Source organism: Phymastichus coffea, unplaced genomic scaffold, assembly GCF_024137745.1.
Source record: "Phymastichus coffea isolate CEN01 unplaced genomic scaffold, Cenicafe_Pcof_1.1 PCOF00050, whole genome shotgun sequence".
Lineage (NCBI taxonomy): Eukaryota > Metazoa > Arthropoda > Insecta > Hymenoptera > Eulophidae > Phymastichus > Phymastichus coffea.
Genome location: NW_026706861.1, coordinates 222,673 through 243,849, shown reverse-complemented (window position 1 = coordinate 243,849; position 21,177 = coordinate 222,673). Strand labels below are relative to the sequence as shown.

The following is a 21,177-nucleotide window of genomic DNA, read 5'->3' as shown; positions in this document are numbered from 1 at the left end:
GTCACATGTACGTAAAATGTCAATTTTAAATATTTATTCAGCTACAAGTTTAAATATACGTCAATAAAGATTTTCTTAAATCTTAGCAACCATGCTTTACGAAATGGAAGGTGGATCATCATCGTCCAGGGGCACCGCATTAACGTTTACTCCTCTTTTAATTACAGTAACAAATAAATTGAACAAATTATCCATCTTCCTTAATAATTATATGTTACATCATTATTCTATAAAGTTATTCCGTAAAATTTTAGAAAAATTTATATTAGTATATCGTGAGTATTTCATCCCAATTCCAAATTAGTGCGTGTAAGTAACACGTGAAAAGCCTATAAATGTTAGATTTAGTTTTTTTGTTTTCTTAAAATATGATTTATTTTGAGGAAAATTTTTATTTACTTTATAATAATACATTTGTAAATGTTTAATTATCAGAATTTATACATGTACATATCGGGAAAGCGTAAAACACTTGTAATCGAAAGTAAATTGGAATATACAGATTTGAGCATAAGTAATCCATAAAAAAAAATAAAATAATCGCAAAACATGAACAATAAGCTATACAATATTTTGTATGCAAATAATGTTAGAAATATTAAAGATCAATAAATTTCAATTGCAGCCCACCGATCGGTCTCGGGATTACTCCTCTCGCTTGAACACGATAGGGAATGCAAGTTTTATCGCAGGTATCCACTTTGAATTTACAGATTAATGTAGCTATTCCAATCTTCATTTGTAGGGTAGAAAAACGTATTCCTTGAAAGATAACGAAAATGTATATGAGGAATACATAAATAAAAATCTAAATATAAATCTAAATATCAATTTCAGTTTTCATTTAAATTTAAATATAAATAAAATTACCAATGCAATTTCGAGGTCCCCCACCAAATGTTAAATAACTCATGGGATGTCTGACTTTTTCATTTTCTTCGTTGAATCTTTCAGGATCAAATACATCGGGATCTGGCCAAATATTTGGATCACGTTGAATCCCCCACACTGGAATGACTAACCTAGTACCTTTAGGAATAGTTACTTTTGTACCTTCAAATGTGTAATCAACGGCTGATCTTCTTTGTAAATTAAAAGGAGGATATTTTCGTAGAGTTTCTGTAAAATACATCATACATTGTTATTCTTTTGAATTACTTTTATGAGTATATTGTAATACATATTTTAATGAACAATTTTAAAAATCCATTTTTTTTCTATATTTTTGTGAAAAGAAAACTACATTCTTTCTATATATTTATGTCTTTAAAAAAATAACTCCAATTACAAATAATATAAACTTGTTTATAAATGTAAAATCTAATGTTGAAGTCAATAAATCTTATTTATAATTTTAGCCACACCTTTTATTATTTTATCGAAATATTTCATCTCTTTAATATTGTCGTATGTTAATTTTCCGTCTCTGACTATTGCTCCTCTTATCTCTTCTCTTAACTTATCCTGAATTAATGGATGAAGTGCTAACTCATACAGCACGTGACTTATTATTGTCGATGTTGAATGAAAACCAGCAAAAAAGAAAACAAATGCTTGTGCTCTCAATAATTCATCTGTTAATCCTACAGTAGACGATATAATTTTATTTGTAATGCCTATAAAGCATTGAAAAAACAATCTATCTAATAAAAAAATGTATACCTAAATTTTTAAGTTTTCCATTTCGTTGTTCTTGTAAATCTACTAATATATCAACAAAGTCTTTTCTTCTGATTTTATTTTTTTTTCTATAATTCATTGTTTCTTTTATTGAATTTATGAAAAAATCTTCAGCTCTGTTATATACTAAAGGTCTAATAAACGCATAAAAACGAGGAAATACATCACGACATACGTGTCTAGCAACATTTCTCCAATTCATATCTGTTAAGCATTTGCCAAACATTCGAAAGCCACTGTTTTCATCCCCTAAAGAATTGATGTTTAATCCAAAAGCACACACACCAATAGCGTCCGTCGTATATTTAGCTGCTAGATCACCACATTCTACCGGTTCACCTTTTCTTGCAATTTTTGCCACATGCTTTTCGAAGTTTTGAGCACACTCGGTAATCAAATGAAACATATCCTTTAATTTACCAGAAGTAAAAGAAGGTGATAAATTTGATCTCAAAACCCGCCATTGATCATACTCTACGTTAACGAGATTTTCTTCAAAAGGATCTCGATTTTCCTTGTTCAGAATACCTCGGTCGGGAAATAGATGGAAATCCTTGATCAGAATATCTTTTATAAGATCTAGATCTCTCATAATTAACTTTGGTGTGCTTCCTTCGTAAACGCCGACGTATGGCTCGTTTTGATATTCATCATAGAACTTTTTCGAAAGTATAGCAACATTCAACCGACCTAAAATAACAATCTTAAAGTTGTATCATTATAGTTAATTTAAATATTCGAATCACATTGCACTGACCTAAGATAAAATCTTGAGAATTACCAAAAAATGGAATAGGATCGGGTCCTATAATTTTCAGATTTTTCCAAAAATTGTAATTTGCTGTAAAGCGATAATACAAAAACATAACTAACACCCCTATTCCTGCTATAATTTCAATAATACTGATTTCCATATTTGAATATTAAGATTTTCAATTACGTTTAACTTGTATTTATTATTTTTGTATGTCTTCAACACAGGTATAAAATCTTCAGTTTTTCAGTTGCAAATGATGGGACTTTCATATTAGCTATTTAAAATTATTCTGAATAGAAAAATAGAAATTAAGATATTTTGGGTTATCGTAGTCTTTAGTAACTGCATAAAATTTCCTAATTGCTACGTAAACTAGAAAATAAATGCGATATTTAAACTCATTATATTTTCAATAACATTATCAAAATTACCACTGTTTCCACTGTTTGTACACTACTTACCTGTTAAGCACTTTCCTAAGAATATTACAACTTAATTACGTTTTTCCTATACCCCGAGCCATATTGGATAATTACACTTTGAAAAATATTAAATAAAAAATGTTTCGAATATATTGTGATTATATTAAGAAATACCAGTGACTGTATAACTGTAAATACGAATATTTAAAAAAAAAATTAAAGGAGTTTATTTGCCATAGTGTGTTATTTCATTAAATATGACGTAAAAAAAGTTTTAAAAACTGAATAAAAGACGCTTATATATTAATCAAGATTTACTTTCAAATGGTACTAGTTAAAAATAAAAGAACAATGTACTGTCAATTAAAAACAATAAGTTATTTATTAAAAAAAACTGATTATTCTTAGAGAAAAACCATTTGCATAATGAAAATATTTTGAATATAAGACTATATTTTTCATTCATATAAATGTGTAAAATGTTTTTCTAATTTAAAAATACAAATATCAGATTTATATATGATTTAGTTTTATTCATTTTTTTGTAATGTTGCACACTTAAAACCCTTTACTAACTTATTTATAATTAATAATAAATTTCCAACACATAGATTTTTATAATATAATCTGCAATAAATACAAAATATTTGATAATTAAAAATATAAGCTTTATAAAAACTATTTTGTAATATAAATATCATATTTTTGAAATGCGTATGTATATACCATCTTTAGTCATTGGAATGACAGACCTTGGATGTATTTCATATGTTTTACAAGTTTTATCACAAAGTTCAAACTTAAACTTGCTGAGCAGCATAGCTATTCCTAATTTTATTTGTATATCAGCAAAACGTAATCCTAAAAAAATCAAATTTTTTCTAAACTAAGAACATAAGACTAAATGAAGAAAGAAATTAAAAATAAACCTATACCTATACAATTATGCGGTCCGTGGCTGAATGGTATGTAATGCATAGGATGCCTACTTTCTTCATTCTCTTCATTAAATCTTTCTGGGTCAAAAACTTCAGGATCAGGGTATATAGCGGGATCGCGGTGAATGGCCCATACGGGAACAATGACTTTGGTATTTTCGGGAATTGTTAAATTTGTACTGGCGAAAGTATATGGAGCAACTGAAATTCTCCGATTATGAGTTCCTGGAGGATATTTCCTAAGTGATTCTAAAAATAATAAAATAAAGCACTTACATATTTCAAATTATAATATTTTTCCATGTCTTAGTATTGTATATATAAAGGAATTTACAAATCAATCATGTTAGATTAACTATGAATTTCCTATCCTATATACATCAGTAGTAAGTTTTTATATTCACCTTTATTTAATTTATCTAAATACTTCATTGACTTAAGGTTATCGTAAGTAAATTCTCCATCAGTTGCTAGAGTTTTAGTAATTTCTTGTCGTAATTTTGATTGATACTGTGGATTCAACGCTAACTCATACATTAGATTACTCATCGATGCAGCAGACGTTTCATATCCAGCAATAAAAAATATAAACGCTTGAGACGTCAATAGCAAATCACTTATTTCTAAAATAAAAATATAAAATTTGTGTAATTTAATTAGATAATGTGAATTATCTAATGAATATGCGTACCAATATCATTTAGTTTTTCCGGATGATTTCTCAAATCAATAAGTAAATCGACAAAATCGTTTCTTTTAATATTCATTTTACTTCTGTATTCTATTGTTTCTTGTAGAGAATTCATCAAAAATTTTGTATTATCGCTACGTATTAAAGGTTCTAGAAGAAAATAAAATCCAGGAAAGTATTCGCGCATTAATCGCCTTGTCGCGTTTTTAAAGTCACAATCAAGATACTCTTGTCCAAATTGCTGAAACCGATTAGTTTCGTTTTCCGATGTAGTAGTATCCAATCCAAACGCACACACACTGATTGTATTAGTTGTGTATATGGAAGAAAATTTTCGACATTCTATCGGTTCACCTTTCTTGACAACATTTTCTGCATATATTTCAAAATTTTTTGCACTCTCGGAAAGTAAATAAAACATATTTTTCAACTTGACATCAGTAAAGGCAGAAGAAAGGTATTTCCTAAGTGGTCGCCAGTTTTTATATTCTAAATTGAGTAGATTGAGTGCCCATGGGTCTTTTTCATGATTAGTATAAATAGCACGATTAGGAAAATAATTAAAATCTTTGATAAGTACATCTTTAATTATTTCTGGATCTCTTAAGATAAGCAAAGGAGAATCTCCTTCATAAACTCCGATATAAGGTTCATTGCTATAATCATCGTAGTATCTTTTTAATAGAAGACCGATGTGTGATTTACCCAGAAAAACATCTTTAAAGTTACCACAAATCGGTAGAGGTTTTGGTCCCTTCACTTTGTATGTTTCCCAGAAGTTGAAGTGCTTTGTCAAATAAAAATAAAATAAAATAAATAAAGTACCTAACGCTAATATAATCTGAATGAAACCAATCACGAAGTACACCATTTTTGACTGAAATTATAAAAGAAGGAATTGCAGTATCACTATTTTATTATTTGAATTAAAAACTGCAATATATATATTATTTAAATGTAAAAATTAACTGAAACATACCTACTTATTTCATTGAAGAAGAGCTTATATATTATTATTTCACAATATAATGTTAACAGTAGAAAGAGAAAAAGAGTTTGCACAAAAATGAAGCGTCATATTTTAAAAACGCTTTATGTAACATCTCATATCGCAAGTATTTAACTTTTTAAACAATGATAAACTATAGTTATTAATGCGTCATTTAGAGTAATATTCGCCTAGTCTAGCTCAATCGTTTATTCTTTAAGAAGAGTAGTTTAACAAAATAAAAAGAAAACTTTTGAAGTGAGTGCTCAATTTAGAAATTTTTCATAAAAAATAAGGAAAACTTATGTTTAGAAAGCATAATTTTCCAGTACCATTTTTATCAACACATTTACAAAGTAGCACAAGGTAACAATATGTGAACAATTATTGCCAAGAATAAATTTAGTAAAACAACCAAACTTTAATATTCTATATCTCTCAATAAAAGTATACATATTATCATCTTAGCTGCGTCTAGATAAATTATTACTAAAAATAATCCTTAAATTTCTCTTTCATTCTTTGGATATTACGATAAGCTTAAAAATCATTAGATTAAGATTGTCTTTGTTCACAACTGTTATTCTGCTGAACGGTTAATTTGCACTACAAAGAAATCATCGAGAACAGAAATTCGTATTCGATAAGGAAAATTAAAGCAACTTTCCAACAACGAAATATAAAACATTTATAAATTTATATGTTTCTAATTTGTGGACGAGTTATATACAAAAGTAATTACATAAACGTCTAATATATATTATAAAGGTTGATATTAAAAATAAATCTAATTTATGTAAGTAATTGATTGATCTTTCTTAACAATAAAGATGACGTAGCAATAAATAATAAAACCTTATGTTCATTTCTAACATGTAGTGATTTTTAAGTGTATTCCACCAACTGGCGTTGGAATGAATGCTCTTGGATGAACAATGTAAGGAATGCAAGTTTTATCACAAACGTTTACTTTGAATTTATTAATCAATGTAGCTATTCCTATTTTTGTTTGGTAATTCGCAAAACGTAAGCCTGTTGAAATGAAAAAACTATAATAGTATTTTTTGATAAATAATTGAAGGTCTTAAAAAAACTATTACCAATGCAGTTGTGAGGTCCGTCGCCAAATGGCAAATAGTTCATAGGGTGTCTAGTTGTTGCATTTACATCATTGAATCTTTCTGGATCAAAAGCATCAGGATCTGACCAAATATCTGGATCGCGATGAATTGCCCATACAGGAATAATAATTTTGGTATGTTTTGGTATTGTTAAATTATTACCCGCAAAAGTATATGGAGTTACTGAGATCCTTCTTAACAAACTACCCGGGGGATACTTGCGAAGAGTTTCTAAAAAATATGAAAATAATTAAATATTAGAATTTACTTATTTTTATTGATTATATCAAACGTTAATTTCCATGTAACTATCAAAGATCATTTTTTGATCCAGAAAGATATATGGTAAGAAGAAAATTTTTAATCTTATAATCGTAGAAGAAGGAATTTTTCTCGAGTGTCAAGATAGTTTAATATAAATTAAACTTATTTTATGCTCTATGAGGACTTTTTTAATGCTGCATTTTTGAAATAAATTATTAGCATCTAATGCGGTGATAAACGCAAGTAAAATTTCATATTATTCTGATTTACTCACCTTTAACTACCTTGTCTAAGTATTTTAACGTTTTTATATTATCATAAGTGAATTTTCCATCTTTCGCTAGAACCTCTCTTATCTCTTGACGCAACTTATCTTGATAAAGTGGATGAAGTGCTAACTCATATAAAGCGTTGCTTATTGTTGTCGATGATGTTTCAAAGCCAGCCAGAAAAAAAATAAAAGCTTGTGATGTCACTAACAAGTCCGTCATTTCTACAATAAAGAATACCATTAAAATTAAAACAATATAACAAATGCATGAATTGGTAAACAAAATATCTATATTCCAATTCATACCAATATTGTTGAGCTTCTCTTTTGGTTGTTCTTTCAAATCCATTAATAGATCAACAAAATCATTTCTTCTAACATTATTTTTCTTCCGGTATTCCATTGTTTCTTTCAAAGAATCTACAAAAAAATCTACAGCTTTGTTGTACACTAAAGGCCTTATGAGAGCATAAAGTCTTGGAAACCATTCTCGAAACATGCGCCTGGCGATATTTTTAAAATTATTGTCCATCAAATCTCTTCCCGATTTTCGAAATCCGCTGTTTTCATCTCCTAGTGCATTCATGTTTAATCCAAAAGCACACACACCAATAGCATCAGTCGTATATTTAGCCGTTAGTTCACGACATTCCACTGGTTCACCCTTAATTATAATTTCTGATATATAATTTTCAAAGTTTTGAGCACACTCGGCAATCAAATAAAACATATCCTTCAATTTTCCAGAACTGAAAACGGGAGATAAATTTGTTCGTAAAGGTCGCCATCGTGCGTATTCCAAATTTAGTAAATTCTGTGAAAAGGGATCTTGACTTTCTTTGCCTAAAAGACCTCGATCGGGAAAGTGGTTGAAATCTTTTATCAATACATCTTTTATCAAATCTGCATCTTTTAAAATCAATATTGGCGAGCTTCTATCATAAATTCCGACATATGGTTCGGATTTGTAGTCGTCATAATACTTTTTCAAAAGCAGTGCAATATTAATTCTGCCTAAAATGAAATCCTTGAAGTTTCCAAATATTAGCATAGGTTTTGGACCCTTAACATTATATTTTTCCCAAAAATGGAAATTTGCAGTCAACCGGTAGTATAAATATAGAAACAAAATTCCTAATCCTGCTAATAATTCACTAATACCGATGTCCATGGTTGACTCCGTTTATTATCAAAAGACCCTAAAAATACAATGTCGTTATATTGTAGATTGCATAAAATTAATTTTCTATTGAGATCACAGCAGTCTCTCAATCGATTAGACTTTTTTATTAATTTTTATCGTATTTTATTAAATTTAAGAAAAACTGAATAACACCTAAAATTGGTGATATTCCTTCATCCATTAACGACAAATTAAAATTATCATTGGACATTCTGTAAAGTTTAGTTTAATTTATTGCAATTAATGTTTGAAGAATGATTTGATAATTTTATAGATGATTTAAATTTTTATGTGATATGTCACGAATGAAGCCTTGTGCGAATCACTCGATTTTGTTCTCCACTTTTACTCGGGCTCGTCACGTTCTCACAGCTTGGAGAATATATTCATTAACTTTTTCAAACCGCGCATGTAAGTGCATCTGTACAGCTTGCACGAGGGCACTTAAATGGGGACGATTGGACGAATTACGCACTGAGATAGATTTGGCGCGGCCAGGAGACATTTAAGCTCCTAGACTAAGAAAGTTGACGTGTGCACACCACACAATCTCTCTTTTTCCACCTAAACCTATCTTCAAAGATCGGTCAACGACAAGAAAGAACCTTCAACCAATCTGTCATACATGTATGTTTTTGGTTACACGTCAAAGTTAATTGCTTATTAATTAGTTTCATTTCTTTTGTTTCATAATCATGAGAAAGAAAACATTTTATTCGCAAGTGTTTCGTAGTTTGTTCTGACATACATATAAGAAGATAAAGTGATGTCACTGAATTTTTATCCATTAACGTTATATTATAAATATTGTAAATGTTAATTAAGAATACATAATTATCTAATTACTTTATAACTTACTTATCATCCAGAAAAAATACTTAAATTCTTCATTACTATAACCTCAAAATATGTATTCTTATTGAATCGGAATAAAACAACTACGTACGTCGAAAGCATGGTTGATACTAGACGTAGCAGAGAAACATCTGACTCTGCTGAGCCCAAGTAACACTCAATCTAGCGACGTCATTTGAGGAAGTAATTAGCGTCATTCAATGATAACGAAACAACAATGACACAGCACACTGGATAGTCCATATATGTTTGATATTGAAGATATCGTCGATAATGTTATAAAAATATAATTTATTGAATATTATGAGTGATAATACGATAATTTTTATTGACAGTATATAAATTCTAAGGCAATTTCCTAATCGTAGTTGTATCTACATAGAGCTAAGATTATTTTTTATTAAGAGATATTAATAATCTGATAAAACTATTATTTTGAAATGGAATACATATTGAAAAGAGTTATAAAAAATATATCTTAATGCTTTTGATTAAATATACAATGGCTTTATGAATTTCACTAAGAAACTTTATATTTCGCCAATAGAATGATATCCAGTTTTTACGAAAAGTCTAAGATCGTAATTCTTTCATTTAATCATTCGAAACATACAAAATGACGATTTATAAAAATGACGTTGCTTCCGCAACCACAACGAACGCCCGTGTAACGCGTTTTATCTACTTCCAGGCGCTACCTTAAAGTATAAAAAGGAAGGGAAGGAATGGTTTCAATTGATTTTTTATATCCTCATAAGATCTTATTATTATTATAAAATTATTATTAAGAATACATAAAAAATCTATTTAGTCTTATGTATGTCGTTCTTGCCGCAGCATAATTTAGTGGAACAAAACAATCAAATCAAGTTCATGCGTAACAGAATTAGTATCTTTACTTCTTGATGTGACCTATGAATTAAGAATTAAATACAAAAAATATATAAATATATAAATAATCTTTTTACAATAAAAAATATATCACCAGCGACAAAAGTGCATTAAATAAACATATTACGATTTCGCTATTGTACGATAGAGTAGATTCAGTTATAAAATACTAAAAATTAACTTGTATCTATCACTCAATTCGATATTTTTGATAAATTAAGATATATTCCATTGACCGGAGTCGGCACAATCGATCGTGCTGAAATAACGTAGGGTATACACGTTTTCTCACAAACATCCACTTTAAATTTGTTAATAACGGCAATAATACCCAGCTTTGTTTGGTAATTAGCGAATCGTGCACCTAGAAATTGAAATTACATTAATTACAAAAGTGTTCATTCAAATTTATGCCTTAAGACTTTTATTGGCGTAATATATTGTAAGTAGATAAGTACATACCTATACAATTATGAGGACCATCTCCAAAAGGTAAGTAATTCATTGGATGCCTACTTTTTTCAAATTCTTCATCAAACCGTTCTGGATCGAATTTATCCGGATCTGGATAAATTTGCGGATCGCGGTGTATTGCCCATACGGGAATCAAAACTTTCATGTCTTTTGGTATTGTTACATTGGTTCCACTAAAAGTATATGTATCGCCAGCTTTCCTTTGTAAAACGCTTCCAGGAGGATATTTTCTCAATGTCTCTGGAAAAAATTACGAAAATCTTCAGACTAGTTTTTTTTTTTTTTTGACTAAGCCAAGAAATATACAAAATTTTAGTTACCTTTAAATACTTTGTCCAAATATTTCATTCTTTTGATGTTATCATAAGTCACTTTTCCTTTATCTTTCTCCATTTCTGCTCTTATTTCTTTTCGAAGTTTTCCTTGAATATCTTGCTGGATTGCTAATTCGTACAAAGCATTACTGATTGTAGTTGATGACGTTTCAAAACCAGCAGCGAAAAATACTAAAGCTTGACTTATTAAAAATAAGTCGGTAAATTCTATAAGAGGAAATCATTATTAACTACAAATCATCGAATACGATAGAAAGCACATTTTTTACCAATATTTTTAACTTTCTCTGGATCATTTTGCAAGTCCATTAGTAAATCCACAAAATCATTTCTTCGAATGCTATTTTGCTTTCTATAATCCATAGTTTCCTTCATTGAAGATACCACAAATCTTATGGCTTTAGTATATTTAAAAGGCCCTAATAAGCTTAAAAATTTAGGAGCTATCTCTCGAAGTAAGTGTCGAACCACATTCGAAATATTAGTTGCGAATAAATCTCGTCCATGTTTTTGAAATTCACTGTGTTCGTCCAAAGCATTCGTATTAATTCCAAATGCACAAGCCCCAATAGAATCTATTGTGAATTTCGCAGTTAAATCTCGAAATTCTGTTGGTTCTCCTGTCTTCGCTACTTGTTCTAGATACTTTTCGAAATGATCCAAGCAACCAGCCATTAAATAAAACATGTCACGTAGTTTTCCTGATGTAAAAACTGGCGACAAGTTGTTCCTGAGTGGACGCCACTTTTCGTACGGTAGGTTAATTAAGTGTTGAGTGAGTTCATCGTGTTCATCAACGTACATTCCGCGATCACAGAATACGTTGAAATCTTTGATCATTACATCTTTTATCAAATCTGGATCTTTTACCATCACCAAAGGCGCATTTTTGAAATTAAAAAGTCCGACTATTGGTTCAGATTTTAATTCATCGTAGTATTTTTTCACCGCTAAACACATATTAATCCGTCCAAGTATAACATCCTTAAAGTTTCCGCAGAATAATGATGGAGTAGGCCCCTGTACGTTTTTCTCTTTCCAAAAATTAAAACTCAACGTTAGATAGTAATACGCGCAAAGGCTCAACAAACCAAATCCTACTAAAACTTCTGCTATTCCAATTTCCATTATGTTTATCTGGAAAATAAAGTTAAATTATAAGTTACACAAATTATTACCTTTTTGTTCTTTTTTCAGCATTAGAAAATATCAATTTTCTTTATATAAAGTCATAATCCTGCATTCATGCTCATCATGGATTAAAAGGTTTTCATTCATATCGTTGTATTCATATAATTATATGAATGAATAATATAAAAGTTTTTATTCAAAATTGAAAGATTATATTTTAACCAGTACAGTTTTCTTTGATTACGAGGATTTCAATTGAAATTACTTAAAACGCTCTCATGGGACAATCTTTTATCATAATCTTCAATATAATATACTAGTGATGACATACTCACGTCTTAGCAGCAGTGGGAAAAAGTCTTAATCGAAGAAAGTGAAAATGGAGACTACGCGATGAAACAGCTCAATAATCTAAGTAAACTGAACGAGTGTAGGAGCACAACTGTTGATGCCGTATGTAAGAGCGCGTGACCCATCTCCCCCTGCTTCCCATCCTCGCCACTCCTCATAGTCAAGGACAAATTCATCTACCATTACGCAGCACAGTAAGGTAAGCACAGTTCAAACCACATCACTCAATTTTTCTGATACCGAAGTTTTTCTAATATTCATGAAACGTACACGTGCGATCAAACTGTATCGTCATGATGATAAAGCTCTAACGTTCACATTAAAAATGCAAAAAAATCAATGAGCTTGGTTTATATTTCTAATAAAATTAACTAATTTCATTCATCGATATATTTATGAAAATATAAAAATCATTTAATATTTCGCAATGGTTATTAATATATGATAAGCACTTGGTTATGTATGCAACGTAAAATACTGAAAATATTTTATCAGATGAATTTATTTTGGAAGACAAATGAATTAATTTAAAGTTAACTGCTGTTTAGATTTTTATTAAAATATTTATTTAAAAGTTTCATTTGTATTGGCAATAAAATAATGTTTGAAATATTATATTCTTATAAGTTAAGTAAGAGGGAAAGTCCTGAATAATAAATGCACTGGTTCAATTAAAACAATAACAAATACATATATTTTTCGAAATGTGATACAGTTAAGTTCCTTTGTGTTGTTGGTCGCTCATGTGTTTTATTTTAAAATCCAATTATTCAATAAAATGGTTATTTTACAGGTTGCGTCTCACATCCATTTCAAATTACTTTTATGTCATTCACTTAATAATTTATTCACTTAAATTATGCAACATATGTACTTTATTCAATATTAAAAAAAAAAATATTATTGGATCGGAAGATATCGTAACGAGATATGATAACATTCTCTCGATTACAAATGATTTGTTGTGTGTATTTGTATTCACTTCACTCATTTCATAATAATTTAAATAACTCAAGTATTCCTTTGACGTACAGTTTTCAACTACGTAAAATAATTACTTTTAGTTTGGTTTTTTAAAAGCTTCGCTAAAGTTTATAAAGACATCCTTTGAAAATTCTTGTTTGATAAATTGTTATTTTTGATAATATACCACTGTTCGCTTTGTTTTACATATTGTATTTTATTGGTATGAAGCACTGCCTCTACAATTATTATGATTATTTCATCTTCTATTATTTACTGATTTTTTTGCAGTAAGTTATCACTTTTGCTATTAGTACAATTAATTATAATTAATAAGATATTTTTGTTTAGTGCTTATTTTGTAAATCCTGCTTTTTTGTATTTTTAACTTCTACATACTTTTAACATAGAAAAAAGAATAAAAAACCAACCAATCTTGAAAACGTATAACCTTAGTAAAATATTTGCTTGAATATTAAATTTTCCTTACGATTTCACACGAACTATCCAACCATACTACACTGTGAAACTTTTGTTTCTTTCATTGAAAATACGACATGCATATCTCGCATTCAACAATTTTTATTTATTTTTTGTTATTTGTTTTTGAAAATATCTCGACATCAAAAACGTCCATCTTCCTCCTTATTCTTTGCCTTAAATTGACTAACACTGTGTCTTCTATACAAAATGTGGTACAAAAAATGTATTAATCTTTGAACGGAAAAAAATCAAATGATACTAATATGTAAACTCGTGGAAAAAGCAGTGACGTAAAAGTTTAGAGATTGTATTGTGCTGATTCGTCCTTGCATTTACATGGCATGAGACAAATTTCAGCACAAATGCTGTACAAGAGGAAATATGAAAATATACACAACTGATGAGATTTGGCCATGAAAAAACTCGTCCTTTTATTAGGAACATTGCTTAGCTAATAAAATCTTGTAAACAAAAAAGTTTAATAAAATCTTTAAAAAAACAAATCGAAATTCTTAAGTAAAAGAATGAAAAGGAAGAAGAAAAACTAAAAGAGTAGAGCAGTGCTAGCACCAAACGTCGTTTATTTCGATCGTGGTGCTCGTCACTTGAAAATACATCTAAGCATATATAAATTGCAATCGCGTACACAGAACAAAAATGTGATTTTGATTTAAATGTAATACTTGCGGAAAACATCCAAACTTGTTATTCAATAGTATCTTTAAATAAAAGCTAATTAAAAAAGATACATAAGTATATCAATCGACATGAAAAAAACCACCATAGAGAACTTTCTCATATTCAAATAATAATATGCATCCTCTAATACTTTGTAATAATTTTTTAATTAGCTAATATTAAAATAACAACTAACAGGCTATATATATATATATGTATATATATATATATGAATACGCTCAAGCATAGGCATTTTACGCATATATATTTTTCATTTACAAAGATTTTTTTTATTTTCTAACTCGACTTGTACATAATTTTTACAAAATGAAAGATTTTCATATTTGTTTGATAAGTAGCTAGTTTTATCAAGATCGATTATCCGGTGTAACTCTAACAGTACACTTTACTTAACTTTTGCAGCTATACACCTTAAAATAATTAGTAATTGTTCATTTCATAACAATTACATTTTCAAATAAAGTACATTGTATTTTCATAAAAAAAAATAACTTTAAAAATATGTCCCAGAGTAATTCTGTTATATTTTATCTAGTTATCGTATTCTCAAATACAAAAAAAACTTGTTAATTAGTCAAGTTAATTTTATATTAATTTATTTGATTTTTATTCCATTATGTTGAGCATGTACCTCTTTTTTATAAAGCATGTAAAAAGTTATCCATTATTAATTATGTGTCAATAAAGTGTGTTGTCATTTTCGTCTCTCGGGAGTCAATGCTGATGATTATAGAAAATAACAACTTTTATTTTTTTGAAATAAAATAAATTTGAGTATGCAGTGGAGTTTGAAAAAAAATTAAAAATCCTTTTTTTACGTAAAGTTTATTACGTATTGCATTGATTTCTTACAAAACCTTGTGTAGGCCCTAAGTGCATAAGTACACTGTAAATTTTATCGAATTTAAAAAAGAAAAGTTTGATGCATAATTTCAGTCAGACTGGATGAATCAAGTATTTCAATTGACAAAAATATCTGTCAAAATAATATAAACCTCTAATTTAAGAGAGTCTATTACGACTTTTAATGTCAAAGAATTAAAAAATTAAATAAATTTTCCAGTGTACTATAGACCATGTAAGCTGATATATTAATTTACGGTAATATTGTTACAATATCCTACATGGATTAAGAGTCTAAACATAGGTTCCCATTATTAGAGCACGTGTACGAACCTACACTAATATTCCTAAAACAATTTTTTTACTATGCGTTTAGCACATGAAATATCATTTTTTAGTCCAAAATTCATTAGAAATAACATTTTTTATTCATCATTAATAAAAACACTTAATGTACTTATATAATATATGCCAACAAAAAAGAAGACACCGGTATAAGGAAAAAATATATAAATTTACAAATCGCTCTCTTCGAGCCTCGCAGCAAATATATAATTGTCAACAATGATAATAGTAATTCCATCTTTTGTTTTGTATCTTTGAACATTGTCTTATAATCCTGTCCAGCATTCACAAAGCGTAGTACCTTCGATAAGACATATATGCGTTACAATTAAACAATATATATCTCTCTGTTGCATTTCTCAATGCTCTCAGCATAAACATAGTTGTTTTTTTGTTCTTGTCCGTACTATCATTATACATAATGTATCGATATCATTAAATTAACTTTTCTCATGTGTGTGTGTGTGTGTGTGTGTATATATATATACATACATACATACATACATACATACATGTATATATATACATGTATATATATATATATATATATATACATGTATACATACACTCTTCTCATGTAATCTAGCTATACATATAACTATGTACAATTGCAAGGTTAGCAAACAATAAAGGGATAGAAGATACATTTTTGTATTTTGCAGATGAATGAAAAGAAAATATAGGCAAAATACTCAACAGGTATTTGCTTGGGAAAAAATTTTCTTCTCGTCTCTTATTTCAAATTATTAAAAATGAAAAAATTGCGAAGTAATTTCACTCATAATATCTCATTCCGGAGTGAAAATTAAATCAAGCATACCTAAAAATTGTAGTTCAAATAAATTTAACGCTATCAGCAATGATTAAATGTGTAGAGCTCATTTTTTCTTTCTTCAACAAGTTATTGCACTATGTAGTGTATTAAAGCTTCTCTAGATTAGGTAAGTTACTTTCGTATTTATAAAAATATTCTTAGGCATCTAAACTTTTTTCCAGCAGAAAATCACAATTTCAATTGTGGAACACCATTGAATAGAGACCATTTTTTGTTGTTGTTTGTTGTTGTTATAATCTTAAATATATATTCCTTCACTCCGGGAAAAATGTGTAAGACTCATCGTCGTATTTTTGTATAATTAGTTCTCAACCATTAAAATCTTGTAAGTTTGAAAGTAAAATTATTGCAAATTGTATTGTGAACAACAAAAAAGTATTTCTATCAAATCACCGTATACACAATTCGATAGCAATACTTTTTCCTTTTGTTTTCTCAATCTGCATAATAATATACATTATTTTTAATCTTGATATATTTCTCTATTACGCTCATCGAAATTGTCATCCCGAGCGAAATTTTACTCTGACAGAGTGTTTTTTGTGTCTTAAGTGGTGTGTATATAAAAGAATGATTACAAATTGACATGATCGAACACTTAATAAAAATACAAGTATTATTATAGTCATAACAAAGTACAAATGTTCTCGGCTCAGCACGTCACTAAAAAGCGCATACTCTATAAGAGTAAAATTTCACTCCAAATTAATCAGAGAATGAGAGATGAAGAGAGTAGAAGCGGAGGAGCGGGGAATTGTTGGAATCACACGAAGGGGGTAAGGATAGTAAAAGTAAAATTGGGTACGATGAAGGAAATTCGCGACAGATGATGTACTCTATGGATTCTTAATCCATTGCAAGCTCACCGTCCAAAGTGTCAACTCGCATGTCTATAACGCGCGAAATCTTCGTCGCCGAGAGAGGTGCGTGCAGAGTTAGCATGACGATGTATGTGTAACGTGTATATATGCAACTTTATATTGTTTGTCAGTGTGAGTGTATGTGTGTGATGCGCGTGCGGCGGGCCGACTCTCCTCTTCAAGAAGGTGAAGTTGTAGCTCGAACGTGTCGTCTCGCATTCAAAAATGTTTTATTGTAAGAAATTCATCACTCGGGTGTCGACGACGACGACGACGACGACGACGATGACAATGACGCCGCCGACGACGACGACGACGACGACGACGACGACGACGACGACGACGACGACGACGACGACGACGACGACGACGACGAGACAGGACTTTTTAGTGGTATCTTTTTGCTTGCTGTTGTTTCTTCATTGTTGTAAGTGACGCGACGGCGACGGCGACGAAGACGAGCTGCTGCTGATGTGCCAATCTTTGCACGTTACACGTCCGTGTACTTGCTCAGCTTATCACGCAGCAGCATGTTTTCGTTCTTTAGCCGATCGAGCTCCTGTCGTAGGCCCATGTTCTGTAATCACGTTATTATTTGACGTTATTGTTTGATAATTTTTCTGAAGAAGTCTGTAAAGAACGTAAGAACTGAGGGTCAGAAGGAAATTACGAGTTGTAACTGTACCTCTTTCTCGAGGAATCCGGCCCTGAGGGCGATTTGGTTCTCCTTCATGCGACGCGCATCCCTCGAGCGTTTCGCCGCCATATTGTTCTTTCTGCGACGCGCCCAGTATTTGTCATCCTTGAGGTCGTCTGGTACAAACTGCAACAATCGCGCATGCTTCGATTAAAAGAAAAAATGTTACGATTGTCGGTGGCGATGGTGCATTAACGTAAAGGAATGAAAGTCGGAGGCTATACCTGTTTTCTGGACTTCTTGATCATGGGCTGGGGTTTGAGTTCCTCGTCAGAGAAGGCTCTAGTTCGTGGGTCGAAGTCCCGCCCCGATGATGCCATCGAGAGCGCTACAAGAGACAAGCCATATTGTATTCTCGACGAGTCCCCTGAATCTGCTCTCAGCACCATACAATTCGTAACGACTCAACGTTAATTTTGCGCGATATTTTCGCTCTTCTGGATCCCCCCTTTGTTTATTTGTTTGTTTTCTTTCATAACAACAAGTTCGACAAAGTTCGTGCTACTGTACATTGACTGTCTAGTGTTTTTGACAAGCTCGTTAATGAACTTCATGACTTTAAGACAATGATATTTCTAGAAATGGATTTCCATTGATCAAGAATATTTTAAAAGCTATTATTCAGATGTGTCGCTTTCATGTTTAGAAAAATTTTCAATTTAAGATTCTTATGTTAATTTTCTTTCACGATTGTATATACGTTACGTTGGTGCTGATTTTTATCACATTTCAGTCAGTCCAAATTATTATTGTATGCTTGATAATGCAAAAATGTCAAGATTTCACTTATGACAGCCCTCAAAACAAAACAAAACTCGCATGCAACAATAATTTGATAATAAATGAAAAACGTAATAGTTGGCAAACAAAACTTTCTCAAAGCAGACTCGTTACGTTAATGTCAAGACATCTTTTTATTTTCAATATTTTATAAATACGTGCACGCTTTTAATCTCGTTCTATGTCAATGTCATTCTCACTCGAGCAAAAGGAAAAAAAAATAAGGAAGATTGAACTCACTGGAGTCGGCAGGCGAAGGTGGATTAATAGTGTCGGGCGAGCAGCATTCGCTTGGCGACGGCGATCGTTCGCGTTTAGTGACAGGTTCGAGATGAAGACCCGCAGGCCCTTGATGTCCACCAGCGGCACTCGGCCCATTACCGTTATCCGTGCCATTGCCAAGTTTGTGCAATTGTGCTGCACTTTGCATGGCACCAGCCTGTCCACCGCCACCACCGGCAACACCGTCCACTGGAATTCCGTTCTCTGACAGGAACTCGTCCAAGTCCACGTACTGTCAAAAAGTCACACATCAATCAATCCAACATTTCTCAATTACTACCAATTCATCACAGGCATATATAAAGGCTTTCAAGTTTGATGTTATGGGGTTAGTTCGTGTGAGTGGTTAGTTTGATTTAAACCTCGAAGTAGATCATATATAGCTTAAGATCAAAGTTATTCGGGCCGTGGGGGTTGTGATTTCATTTTTTTCTTATTGCGCAACGTATGTTGTACTTCGATCCCATGGTGGACAGGTTACATAATGGGATATATTGTTGGTTTTATCGGGTACGTACGTTTTGGTGATCCTTTATTATATTTTCTGTGGATCCTTCCTACTTACAATGACGTGTTTTTTCCACTATATTGGAAAATTGTTTTTTTTTTGTATCGCAAGTGATTCGGTTGATAATGTGTCGTGAATATGGTGATTTTTTAATTTTTTTTATTGTAACACTGACTCATTCGTCATTTAAATTTTCATTAATTTTTTGTTTATGATATACTTAAGACCGCTACACGTTCTATTGGATCCACGCTGTAATTAGCGATACATTCGAAAGGAAAAAATATTAAAAAAATTCAATACACCCGACTGCATTAATAAGAAAAAAAAGAAAAGAAAATAACGCTCTCATTGAAAATACCAGGATCTCGCATGTGCGTGCGTCCACGTGGAAAAGTTCTCATGATAGGCTGGCGTTACTGGGTGAAGGTTCGCTATAGCTGCAACAACAACGACCAACGAACGAACGAACGAACGAACGAACGAACGAACGACGACGACGACGACGACGACGACAGGCAAATCGCGTTCTCTTTCTCTCTGTCTCTCTTACCGAAGGATGTGGAATAGAATACTAGAATGCAATTATGCACGAGAGCGGACGATGAATGAAAAAAAAAATGGCTGTCGGCTTTTAATTGCCGGCAATTTTCCTGAACGCGCGGGATTTTCGAAAATGCTCCCGCGAAGGACACCGCGGTGTCGAGTGCTAGAGAGGCGGTGTTTCCGTTTGTCATTGTGTCCGAGAAAAACCTCGTTTATGTTTCTATCTATACATCGCTTCTCTTCTTCCAGCTATACTTTATACTATTTTTCTCGGAATGGATAATGTCGCATGCTTTTCCTTTTTGCCTAGCGCGAGCCTGCATAGCGGTACAAGTACAGTTTTTCTTTTGCGCCGAGCTTGACGATGAGGTATAAAAGTACAGGCCGCACGACAACGTTGAACTTATTCCATTGAATCACGATATATATCGAGCTTAGAAAGAAACTTTTTTTCGAGCAATCGAAGCTTTCGTTCGGGAAAAACGTCAATAATTTCTGGCAAAAGAGCTTAAATAAGTATTTGTCCTCTTTTCATTCATTCCGCGCAGAAGCCATCCCTGACAGCATAAATGAGCTCGGCGACCGATACAAACGCCATCAGCGAGGATGAAGAAGCGGAAAAAAACTATCGCGCGCGCGAGCCTATCAATTATTATTGCCTTGTCCTTCGAAAAACCTCTCGATGGAAGAAAAAATCTCTCACTCTTTCTCCGTCTATTTCTGCGCACGCGCCTAGCGGAAGAAGTCAAGGTCGAGGAAGTCTGTGCGAATGTTAGGAGGAAAAAGCGCAAATCTCTGCTCGGCGCGCGGTAATACCGATTGCGCGCGCCTTTTTTTTCTATCCTCGTCGTCGCTTCGTCGGCTCTCGCGCGGCCAACGAAAAAAACAAATTATTGTTTCTTTATTTTCCAGGATTACGATAAAAATGTCGCGTGGAATGTGCATTGCGTTACACTTACAGCCAAGTACGTACGGGAATGAGTT

General features: G+C 31.4%; 5 protein-coding genes across 18 annotated transcripts in view; all 5 read right to left on the bottom strand.

Annotated features, from left to right (window-relative positions):
* Nucleotides 1-382: 382 nt before the first annotated feature.
* LOC131665290 (cytochrome P450 6B1-like) lies at nucleotides 383-3,102 on the bottom strand. Its single transcript, XM_058937100.1, has 5 exons — nucleotides 2,438-3,102; nucleotides 1,663-2,370; nucleotides 1,365-1,583; nucleotides 871-1,119; nucleotides 383-762 (listed from the first exon to the last, which is right to left on the bottom strand). Exons 1-5 carry the CDS (start codon nucleotides 2,592-2,594, stop codon nucleotides 599-601), a joined length of 1,497 nt encoding a protein of 498 aa, XP_058793083.1. The 5' UTR covers nucleotides 2,595-3,102; the 3' UTR covers nucleotides 383-598.
* Nucleotides 3,103-3,366: 264 nt separating this feature from the next.
* Nucleotides 3,367-5,604, bottom strand: LOC131665437 (cytochrome P450 6B5-like). Of its 2 annotated transcripts, none has more exons than XM_058937316.1 (6): nucleotides 5,468-5,604; nucleotides 4,489-5,365; nucleotides 4,202-4,420; nucleotides 3,795-4,046; nucleotides 3,586-3,720; nucleotides 3,367-3,486 (listed from the first exon to the last, which is right to left on the bottom strand). In XM_058937316.1, the coding sequence occupies exons 2-6, from the start codon at nucleotides 5,357-5,359 to the stop codon at nucleotides 3,446-3,448; spliced, it is 1,518 nt and encodes a 505-aa protein (XP_058793299.1). In that variant the 5' UTR covers nucleotides 5,360-5,365; nucleotides 5,468-5,604; the 3' UTR covers nucleotides 3,367-3,445. The 2 variants fall into 2 exon arrangements, with proteins under 2 accessions (XP_058793299.1, XP_058793300.1); XM_058937317.1 differs by having other exon boundaries at nucleotides 5,472-5,541.
* LOC131665436 (probable cytochrome P450 6a13) lies at nucleotides 5,531-9,325 on the bottom strand. 2 transcript variants are annotated; one of them, XM_058937314.1, is made up of 5 exons: nucleotides 9,174-9,325; nucleotides 7,439-8,331; nucleotides 7,136-7,354; nucleotides 6,577-6,828; nucleotides 5,578-6,508 (listed from the first exon to the last, which is right to left on the bottom strand). In XM_058937314.1, the coding sequence occupies exons 2-5, from the start codon at nucleotides 8,301-8,303 to the stop codon at nucleotides 6,345-6,347; spliced, it is 1,500 nt and encodes a 499-aa protein (XP_058793297.1). In that variant the 5' UTR covers nucleotides 8,304-8,331; nucleotides 9,174-9,325; the 3' UTR covers nucleotides 5,578-6,344. The 2 variants fall into 2 exon arrangements, with proteins under 2 accessions (XP_058793296.1, XP_058793297.1); XM_058937313.1 differs by having other exon boundaries at nucleotides 5,531-6,508; nucleotides 7,136-8,331.
* Nucleotides 9,326-9,909: 584 nt separating this feature from the next.
* On the bottom strand, nucleotides 9,910-12,435 carry LOC131665432 (cytochrome P450 6B1-like). The gene is made up of 5 exons (XM_058937308.1): nucleotides 12,337-12,435; nucleotides 11,140-12,007; nucleotides 10,856-11,077; nucleotides 10,524-10,775; nucleotides 9,910-10,425 (listed from the first exon to the last, which is right to left on the bottom strand). Exons 2-5 carry the CDS (start codon nucleotides 11,996-11,998, stop codon nucleotides 10,256-10,258), a joined length of 1,503 nt encoding a protein of 500 aa, XP_058793291.1. The 5' UTR covers nucleotides 11,999-12,007; nucleotides 12,337-12,435; the 3' UTR covers nucleotides 9,910-10,255.
* Nucleotides 12,436-15,745: 3,310 nt separating this feature from the next.
* Nucleotides 15,746-21,177, bottom strand: part of LOC131665285 (hepatic leukemia factor-like) — a 50,496-nt gene continuing 45,064 nt past the window's right edge. For 6 of the 12 annotated variants that reach the window (XM_058937080.1, XM_058937082.1, XM_058937081.1 and 3 more), the window contains 4 exons: nucleotides 19,098-19,371; nucleotides 18,302-18,450; nucleotides 18,066-18,221; nucleotides 15,746-17,957 (listed from right to left, as the gene is read on the bottom strand). In XM_058937080.1, coding sequence (XP_058793063.1) covers nucleotides 17,871-17,957; nucleotides 18,066-18,221; nucleotides 18,302-18,450; nucleotides 19,098-19,371 — 666 coding nt within the window. In that variant the 3' untranslated portion in view covers nucleotides 15,746-17,870. The remainder of the gene's footprint in view (nucleotides 17,958-18,065; nucleotides 18,222-18,301; nucleotides 18,451-19,097; nucleotides 19,372-21,177) is intronic. The other 6 variants (XM_058937087.1, XM_058937089.1, XM_058937090.1 and 3 more) reach the window with 3 other exon arrangements.

Coding starts and splice junctions, on each gene's coding strand:
- LOC131665432 (XM_058937308.1), bottom strand. CDS start 11,998: ATGGAAATTGGAATAGCAGAAGTTTTAGTAGGATTTGGTTTGTTGAGC. Junction 11,078..11,139: donor AGAGAAAGTTAAAAATATTG/GTAAAAAATGTG, acceptor TTCCTCTTATAG/AATTTACCGACTTATTTTTA. Junction 10,776..10,855: donor TTTGGACAAAGTATTTAAAG/GTAACTAAAATT, acceptor AATTTTTTCCAG/AGACATTGAGAAAATATCCT.
- LOC131665436 (XM_058937313.1), bottom strand. CDS start 8,303: ATGGACATCGGTATTAGTGAATTATTAGCAGGATTAGGAATTTTGTTT. Junction 6,829..7,135: donor CTTAGACAAGGTAGTTAAAG/GTGAGTAAATCA, acceptor CATATTTTTTAG/AAACTCTTCGCAAGTATCCC. Junction 6,509..6,576: donor CGGACCTCACAACTGCATTG/GTAATAGTTTTT, acceptor TCATTTCAACAG/GCTTACGTTTTGCGAATTAC.
- LOC131665290 (XM_058937100.1), bottom strand. CDS start 2,594: ATGGAAATCAGTATTATTGAAATTATAGCAGGAATAGGGGTGTTAGTT. Junction 2,371..2,437: donor TTCTCAAGATTTTATCTTAG/GTCAGTGCAATG, acceptor TTGTTATTTTAG/GTCGGTTGAATGTTGCTATA. Junction 763..870: donor GGGACCTCGAAATTGCATTG/GTAATTTTATTT, acceptor TTATCTTTCAAG/GAATACGTTTTTCTACCCTA.
- LOC131665437 (XM_058937316.1), bottom strand. CDS start 5,359: ATGGTGTACTTCGTGATTGGTTTCATTCAGATTATATTAGCGTTAGGT. Junction 4,047..4,201: donor TTTAGATAAATTAAATAAAG/GTGAATATAAAA, acceptor TATTATTTTTAG/AATCACTTAGGAAATATCCT. Junction 3,487..3,585: donor CATTCCAATGACTAAAGATG/GTATATACATAC, acceptor TATTTATTGCAG/ATTATATTATAAAAATCTAT.